Raw genomic sequence first — 9,927 nt, forward strand, 5'->3', positions numbered from 1 at the left:
AGGGGGGTGCAGTGCGCACCATCTAGGGGATGGACACACTTGAAGCTCTGACTTGGGCGGGGTAAAGGCAATATATGTAACCTAAACATTTGTACCCCCGTAATTAGCTGAAATAAAAAAAAAGAAAAAAAAAGGAAATTGATCTATTAAATGTCTATCTTAGGTTTAAACTTTAATTGCATTACCAACATTATTATCTCTTAAAGTAAATGAGGTGAGTTTTATTAGTTTCATTTTAAAAATAAGGAGAAAAAAATTAAAGGACAGTAAATAATTTGTCAGAATCTCCCCAGTCCAAAATTTTTGAACTCGGGATTAAAAACCACCACATATATTATTAATATAAATAAGAATATATTAATCCCAGTAAATCAGGCTCTTTTTTTTGCCCCACATAACATTTAATGATATACAAACACATTGGTATCATTGATGTCATTTATTTAGTTATTTATTATCATTTTAACCTAATTTTGTTTTCCCTCATGTTCACTTAAATACACTATGAATCCCTTCATTTCAGTAAAGAAACATTTGTCTTGTTCGAAGATACAATATTTTGACTGTCACTCTATGCATGCATGAGGCATACAGTGCCCTAGAAAGCTCCTAATGATAAGACTATTTAAACTCCCATGTGTCCTGATTCAAAGGCTGTGCCCTTTTTTTAACTTGACAAGTAAAATTTGTATGTTTATGGTGTACAACATGATGCTTTGAAATATGTATACATTGTGAAATGGCTAAATCAAACTAATTAACATATGCTTTACCTCACTGATTTTTCAAGTATTTGTGGTGAGAACACTAAAATAATAACTAACACATTTATAGTGTTTATTATGTACCAGAAAATTTACAGGTACAAAACAAATCCAGAATTAGTGGGGAAACTCCATACTGATTTTAAGGGATTATTGCAAAGGGAGGAAAAGGATTACGACAAGGAATGGGAGACCTCTGACAGTTAAGATTTGCAAATATCTTAAGTATTAGTCAAAATGAATTTTTCTTTGATAGAGAGGAGTGAAGAATTCTAGAAAGATCCAGATATGGGAAAGTGGGATAAAAGGGTGGTGTGGTTGGATAGCAGATCAGAGAATGTTTTACCCTGAGGACTGCCTATTCTCTAGAGGAATTGAGAGTGGCTCAGGCTGAGGGTGGGCCAAAGTAAAGGGTCCAGGGAGAGGAGGAAAAGTTTAACCAAATTTTTTTTGTTTGTTTGTTTTATTTCAGCAAATTATGGGTGTACAGATGTTTAGGTTACGTGTGTTACCCTTGGTTCCCCCCCCCACCGAAGTCCGTGTTTCAAATATGTCCATCCTCTGGGTAGTGCGCATTGCCCTCCTTGTGTATACAAATACCCCTCCCCTCCTCCCTCTTCCCCCCTCCTCCCACCACCCTCCCCCTTCCCCAGCCTCCAATAGATGTTGTTCTGATATGTGCATTTATGTGTTGATTAGTTAATACCAATTTGATGGTGAGTACAAATGGGTCCCGTTCTGCTGCTCTTGTGGTGCTCCACTTTGGATAATGGGCTTAAGTTTAATCCAGGAAAGTGTAAGAGGTGCTAGATCACTGTCATTTCTTATGATTGAGTAATATTCCATTGTGAACATATACCAAATTTTGATAATCCATTCATGGATTGACGGGCACTTGGGTTGTTTCCACATTCTTGCAATAGTGAATTGTGCTGCCATAAACATTCGGGTGCAGATGTCCTTATCGTAGAATGTTTTGTGCTCTTTTGGGTAGATGCCTAATAGTGCTATTGCTGGATCGAATGGTATTTCTATTTTAACGAAAGATGCAAGAGACTTATACAGGGAGAACTACGAAACACTAAAAAAAGAAATTGTAGAAGATGTAAACAGATGGAAAAACCTACCTTGCTCATGGATTGGTAGAATCAATATCGTTAAAATGTCCATACTACCTAAAGTGATCTACAGAATTAATGCAATCCCTATCAAAATCCCATTACTATTCTTCACAGATCTGGAAAAAATAATTCTACGCTTTGTATGGAACCAGAAAAGACCTCATATAGCCAAAGCAATCTTAAGTAAAAAGAACAAACTGGGAGGTATCAGTTTACCTGACTTTAAGCCGTACTACCAGGCTGTAGTGATTAAAACAGCTTGGTACTGGCACAAAAATAGAGACATTGACCTCTGGAACAGGACTGAGAATCCAGAGATGAAACCATCTGCATATGGTAATCTGATCTTTGACAAAGCTGACAAAAACATACACTGGGGAAAAGAATCTCTTTTCAATAAGTGGTGCTGGGAAAACTGGATAGCTACATGCAGAAGACTGAAACTAGACCCCTACTTCTCACCTCTCACAAAAATCAATTCAAGGTGGATAACAGACTTAAACCTGAGGCAAGAAACCTTAAGAATTCTAAATGAAGATGTTGGGAAGACCCTTTCAGACATCGGCCTAGGTAAGGAATTCTTGAAGAAGACCCCCAAAGCAATCGCCGCAGCAACAAAAATAAATAAGTGGGATCTAATCAAATTAAAAAGCTTCTGCACTGCCAAGGAAACTATCATTAGAGTGAATAGACAGCCCACAGAATGGGAAAAAATATTTGCTCTCTACACATCTGATAAAGGGCTGATAACCAGAATCTATCTAGAACTCAAAAAAATCAACAAGAAAAAATCAAACAACCCCATCAACAAATGGGCAAGCGAAATGAACAGAAACTTTTCAAAAGAAGACAGAATAATGGCCAGCAAACATATAAAAAAATGCTCAACATCTCTAATCATTAGAGAAATGCAAATCAAAACCACAATGAGGTATCACCTAACCCCAGTGAGATTGGCCTCTATCAAAAAAACACAAAACAACAAATGTTGGCGAGGATGTGGAGAGACAGGAACACTTCTACACTGCTGGTGGGACTGTAAGTTAGTGCAGCCTCTGTGGAAAAGAATTTGGAGATACCTCAGAGAGCTAAAAATAGAAATACCATTCGATCCAGCAAATTTTGATCTGTACGCTCTATGTGTTCTGATTGGCCAGTGGGGATAAAACAGTTTAGCCAACCACTCATGAGGCACAGTATGAGATTTTGGATGGTGTGTGTGGCCTTGTCACAGGTAAGAAAAAAATGGAAGGGGGGGCATTCCCCAATCTTACTTCAGTCACACGGGGAAGAGTAGCTCCTTACAATAAATAGTCTCTCTGAACACAAAGGATGGTTGCTGTTTTCCAGGATCACAGGCTGTAGGTAAAGTTCAACATTGTCAAATGTACCATATTCTTTACATGTTACACATTATTAGTCACGAATAACCTATTACTCACAAATGCCTATTTTATAGATAAGCAAGCAAAGCATAGCAAGTTTAAGTAATCAATTAAAGTACACTAAAGATAAGTGGCTGAGTACAGGTGAGTTTTGACTTCAGGCATCTAGCTGCAGAATCTATGCTTTATAATCAATGCAGTCATTGCCTCTCAAAAGTAAATTTGGTCAAGAAACTTGGATGTATATTCTTGATTTCACTACAAACATGTATGAACTGGACAATGCATGTTCCTGCTCAAGCTCTCATAGATATTAGTAATAACAGATCTATATGATGGTTTCTACAATCCCGTTTTATTCTAACATGACATAAGCTCATGAACATATTTTTTTTAAAAAGATAAAAAATCTATTCAATATTTTCATCTTTTTAATTATGAAGAACAACCTTCTTTTTATGTACAATTTCAGAAAAATATGTTTGCATTCAACGATGAATGATCATGAAACAGTGCTTCATTAAGTATGCAGTAAAGAGTCATTAAAATTTTTTAATCCATCATGAAATATGTTTTTCAAATAAAACAAAAATGGTTTTCCTCAAAAATGAAAAGTACATCCAAATATAATAATAATTGTATATTATACACTAAGAGCAATTATTATTATTACATTAAAGAAGCAGAGAAGTAGTATATCAAATTTGTATGGAAGTCTCTAAATGCTTATTTTCAATTTCTGTATTCATTTCATGCAGAAAATAAAGCATATTAAAATGTGGCCATGAACTACATTTTGAATAGAACTGTCTAATAGGTATTAGAGTAGAAATACACTGGCCATGATCTACTACTGTAATTACCATGTTGAGTATGAATTTGGATGTATTTTAAAAGAACTTCATTTAAAACAATTTATTTACTCTGGATTTTTTATTTTAAACTATCTTTATATCAATTAAATGAGTTAGGTAAATTAAATATCAGAACTGTTTTTTTCATATTTGTCATTCAATAAGCTATAATGTCTAGGGAATCTGATCTAGAAAGAAGGTCTTGTCTTCTAGTCTGAAAGGATCAGGTGTTATACGTTCGGTAAGAACATTCAATATCATTTCAGACACATAACACAAGCAGATTAAAAGAAGAGATATGATGAGTAGTCAATTAAATGCTCAAGTCAAATTTTATTATCTTGTCTGAGAAAATGCATTTCATTCTAGGAAAGGTATGCAGCCCTGGAGTCATGCTCCCTGTCAATAGCACCACCTCCTTCTTCTCCACCTTCCTGGTGACTGGCATTCCTGGGCTGGAGGCTGTGCACATCTGGATCTCCATACCCTTCTGTGCCATCTTCCTCATTACCTTGGTGGGTAACGTGACCATCATGACAGTTATCTGGAGGGAGCAGACCCTCCATGTGCCTATGTACCTCTTCCTGGCCATGCTAGCTGCCTCTGATCTGGGCCTGTCCCTCTTCACCTTCCCCACAATGCTGAAGATCTTCTGGCTGGATGCTCAAGAGCTGACTGTTTCTGCTTGTTTCACCCAAATGTTCTTTATTCACACCTTCCAGGATTTTGAATCAGCCATCATACTTGCAATGGCCTTTGATCGCTATGTGGCCATTTCTCGTCCACTGCACTATTCGCCCATCCTCACCAATAGTGTGATCGCCAGGATAGGTTTGGCCATTATAGTGCGAGCCAAGATTGCACAGGTGCCCCTCCCTATCCTCTTGAGGAGGCTGTGCTTCTGTCACTCCAATGTACTTTCTCATTCCTACTGCCTGCACCCTGACATCTTAAAGCTCTCTTGCTCCAACACTAGAATCAATAGCATCTTTGGACTCTTTATGGTGCTTTCCAACATGGGACTTGATTTTCTCCTCATTCTCCTTTCTTATGTGTTGATTCTGAAAACCGTACTGAGCATTGCTTCCCATGGTGGCCGCCTGAAGGCTCTTAACACCTGTATTTCCCATCTCTGTGCTGTGGTCCTCTTCTTCACACCCATGATCTGCCTTTCTATACTTTATCACTTTGGCCAAAAGTTTCCCCCAATTCTCTATGTACTCTTGGCCAACATGCATTTTCTTATTCCTCCTGTGATGAATCCCATTGTGTATGTAGTTAAAACCAAGCAGATAAGAGACAAAATCCTAAAACTCTTCATCAAAAAAGGAACTGAAGAGTCCTGAGTGGCATTGATAACATAAACCTTGAGAAACTAATGTACAGTGAATGGTTACTGTTCCAACTCTCACAACTGAAATAACTTTTCTTTGTCAAAGAAGTAAAATGTCCTAATGTATTTGTTTTCTTGACTTGTACTGACCATGATTTTCTGTTTCATTTATAGCCTTCGTTTAATTTATTGGGCTAATTTTCTTCATATAATTACTTTTCAGATTGACAATTACTTTTTACCTCAAATTTTCAAGGTGGTTGGTAGTTGGTTGTGTTATTCATCAATTGTCTAAAAGACATACTTTTTTTTTCCCATTAGACTTTGTCCCATGTTTATTCGTCACAATAAATTATTAACAGTTCCATTAAATACATCAGTATTTAGGGTGAGATTTTCTGCACATGCAAGGTTCTCTCTTCCTTGAAGTTTCATTATTCTGAATGTTAAATAAGTTTGAGACATTTTGCAATGAAGTGACTTTGATTAGTTACATCAGGTTAGCAGGAGGTTAGGGCATTCCTAGTCCAGTTAGGTGTAACGGAATTGGGATGGTTAATTATGATGGGAACACTTTGAACGAAAAAAGACAAGGTAAAACTAACACATAACTCAGATAATAGAAAAGTTTTTTCTGAAGTGCTAATAAAGCCAAATAATTTTTTGTACTCTCAGTCATCTCTTATTGCATAATGACAGTAATAGTAGTAGCATCTTTGACCTGCATTTAAGAGATCCCATGTCAAGATGTTAAACCATATAAATAAATAAAGACTATTCACTTTTTTATGCCTAAACTGTTTTCTTTTACTTAAAGACAGACATTATCCTTTTCTATACTAGATGGGCTCATGTGACACTTTAAAGGCAAAGATGTATTTGATTGTATTTAGTATAATGATATACTGCTGTGTTTTAAATAATTGTATTATTCAAATAGTGATCTCCACATTTGATCCATATTCATTTATCATAATGGATTATAAACACTCTTCACTTTCCCATGATTTGATTTCCCTATGTGCCACAGATGAACCACTGACTTCATTACCATTTACTTGTATTTATCATAACCATTCTTTTTTTACTTAATAATTCCCCTTTTAAGCAAATTTGAGAATCTTTTCCTTAAAAAATATCTGTCTTCACTATTCATTGGCACTATATATTATCCATCTACTTTATATACTTCTGACTAAATAGTCAAATCTCTTTGGCTAAAATGGAAAACAAACAAAATAAAAAAAGCAATTTCTGGCTTATATTGTGATATAGGTCACAGAAAAACAAAAACTTTGGGTAAAAATCTGGACAGGATTGTTATTTTCTCATTTAATTATCATCGATCTTATCATATTTATAATTATCATCATCACTATTATTTTGTTCAGTATCATCACCATTACCATTGTGTCTGTGACGGTCTACTTTATCCCCAATAATAGTATTATCAGAATAATGTATTTATATGTCTAATATAACATGATTTTTTTGGAGATGATCTAAAAAACACAGGCAACAAATGCAAAAATGAACAAATGAGATTATATCAAACTAAAAGCTTCTGCACAGAAAAAGAAAGAATCAACAGAGTGATGAAACAACCTATGCAATTGTAAAAAATATTTGCAAACCACACATTCTGATTAAGAAGCTATTAATAATATCCAAGATATATAAGAAACTCAAACAATTCAATAGTAAAAATAAATAATTCTATTAAAAGATGGGCAAAAACCCTGAACAGATGTTTTTTCAAAAGAAAACATGCAGATTGCCAGCAGGTATACGAAAAATTGCTCCATTTCACTAATCATGAGGGAAATACAAGTTAAAATCACAGTGAAATATCACCTCACATCTGTTAGAAGGGCTACTACCAAAAGACAAAAGATCACAAGTACTGGAGGGGATGTGGAGAAAAGGGAACGCACGTACACTGCTGGTGAAAAAATAAATTAATACAGCCGTTATGGAAAACATTGTAGATGTTCTTCAAAAAATTAAAAACTGAACTACCATGTGATCCAGCAATCCCATTTCTGACTGTACATCCAAAAGAATTGAAATCAATTTATAAAAGAGATATCTGCACTTCCACATTCATCGCGGCATTATCCACAATAGCCAAGATATGGAATCAACTCCATTACCTGTCATCAATGGATTAAGGGATAAAGAAATGTGGTATATACAAATCAGAATACTGTTAAGCCTTAGAAAAAGAAAATCCTGTAATTTGTGACAACATGGATGAATCTGGAGGACATTATGTTAAATGAAATGAGCCGGACACAGAAAAACAAATACTACATAATTTTACATACATGTAAAATCTAAAAAAGTTCAACTAATAGGAGCTCAAGGTAAAATAGGGATTACCAGAGATGGAGGGTTAGGGGATTGGAAGATGTTGGCCAAAGGATATAAAATTTTAGTCAGATGAGAAGAATAAGTTTAAGAGTGCTATTGTACATCATGGTAACTACAGGCAATAACAATATATGCTACATATGAAAATTGCTAAGGGTAGTTTTTATGTGTTCTCATCATACACACACACACACAAAATGTGAAGTAAGATATATGTTAATTACCTTGATTTAGCCAATCCAGAATGTATGCATATATTAAGACATCATGTTGTATACCGTAGATACATTCAATTTTTATTTGTTAATCAAGAAAGAAAATAGTTTGTTTTTATGTTGTGATAAATTCAGTAAAAAGAATGTAAATAGAATTACTACATTTTTTTTTTATTTCAGGGTATTATGAGGGTACAAACATTTTGGTTACATTGTATGCCTTTGCCTCTCCCAAGTGAGGGTTAGAGGCATGCCCTTCCCCACTACAATGCTCACCAAGTCCATTGGTTGTGAGTTTATGCCCCACCAACCCCCTAATCCCTGGAGAATATTACTACTGTATCAGCACCATAGTGTTAATCAGTCAGTGCCAATTTGATGGCAAGTACAAGTGGAGCCCATTCTTCCGATCTTGTGATACCTCATTTCGGATAATGACCTCAAGTTCAATACAGGAAAATATAAGAGGTACTAGGTCACTGAAGAAATACTACTTTTTAAGATTGCCTGACTCAACTCTATTTAAAGAGATTCTACTGACACAGTCACATTTTTTGCTACTTTAATTTTTATTGAAGTTATTATTGTGATCATTTTAAACTCACATGTAGCTGTAAGAAGTAACACAGAAAGATGCCGTGAACCATTTATCCAGTTTTTTCCAGTGGTAACGTTTTGCAAAACTATAGTTCAATATCACAGCCACAATATTACCATAGATACATCTACTTATTCATGTTTTGCTAGTTCTACTTGCACTTTTTGTATGCCTATATTTAATTCTATATGAATTTTTCTTCCATTGCATTTTAACCAATACTGTAAATGTCCTGGATTTCAGGATTATGAATTCCTAAAATATCATATTCTTATTGCCACTTAAAATTCAAAAAAAAGTCAACTCACATACATTTATATGTTGTGTAAGTGTATTGGAATGGTTGAAGAGTAATGGCAGGAAAGCAGATATAGTCGATCGTTTCTGAACACTAAGGTAATTTCTACATACACTGAATACTCTTCCACATCTGAAACATTTCATATGAATTGAAGTGATATTAGAGTTCAATGAGGAGCTTTTGAAGAAATAAACTTTTCATGTTTCCCCAAATATATTACAGAAAATATCAATGATCCTAAAATGCATGTAATTAATTTTTAAATTGACTTGGGATAGAATTAAATTCATACCAACACTTAATTGATAGCTACCATGTGAAATTGTATGCTGGTGGGTTTGATTTCAAATTCATCTGATAGGAAAAAAAGTACACAGAGCTTAGACCATTTTTGTTGCATTCTTAAAAGTATAAAAGGTTAATGTTAGCTCTCAGATCAAGAAGAAAGGAGATCCCAGAAGATTTCTATTCTTAAGGGAGGTCTATACAAATAATACAGTAACTTAAAACTGGTCACAGGCATATTTGGTCTTAAACATGGAAAAGAAATCTTTCCTTGCAGGGCTTTAGCAACTGAGCTACCTTGAGATGCCAGGTGAGAGAACAAGACAAGGTTTATCTGAATTGAGTTTGGAAATACAAAGATCAAAGAAACTTTGGATAATTTAGTGAGTGGAGAAACTCCAGCCTGTAGTACAAGGATCTCAGGCATCTGGTGAATGTTCCTTTCTGTGAAACCATTTCTGATTTGTTTTTCTCAAAAACATGAGATTTTTGGGCAATGGTACTCAACCGCATAGAAGAGTATTCCTAAACTGGAAAAGTGGAGTGCTATCCATGCTTATGGTAACCCTGACTTTGAGGTTCAACCTCGTCGCTGAACATGTACATCCCTTGAGAACACAGAGTATAGATTCTGAAAATGCCAAAGAACCCATGGATGAGAAAAGGCATTGAGAAGAAATTCGGCTGCAGACACTGTA

At 35.1% G+C, this 9,927-nt stretch overlaps 1 protein-coding gene across 1 annotated transcript; it reads left to right on the plus strand.

Moving 5' to 3' along the window:
* Nucleotides 1-4,516: 4,516 nt before the first annotated feature.
* LOC105811470 (olfactory receptor 51G2-like) lies at nt 4,517-5,470 on the plus strand. Its single transcript, XM_012645665.1, has one exon. The coding sequence runs from the start codon at nt 4,517-4,519 to the stop codon at nt 5,468-5,470; it is 954 nt and encodes a 317-aa protein (XP_012501119.1).
* Nucleotides 5,471-9,927: the final 4,457 nt, after the last annotated feature.

Source organism: Propithecus coquereli, unplaced genomic scaffold, assembly GCF_000956105.1.
Source record: "Propithecus coquereli isolate 6110/MARCELLA unplaced genomic scaffold, Pcoq_1.0 Scaffold235, whole genome shotgun sequence".
Classification (NCBI taxonomy): domain Eukaryota; kingdom Metazoa; phylum Chordata; class Mammalia; order Primates; family Indriidae; genus Propithecus; species Propithecus coquereli.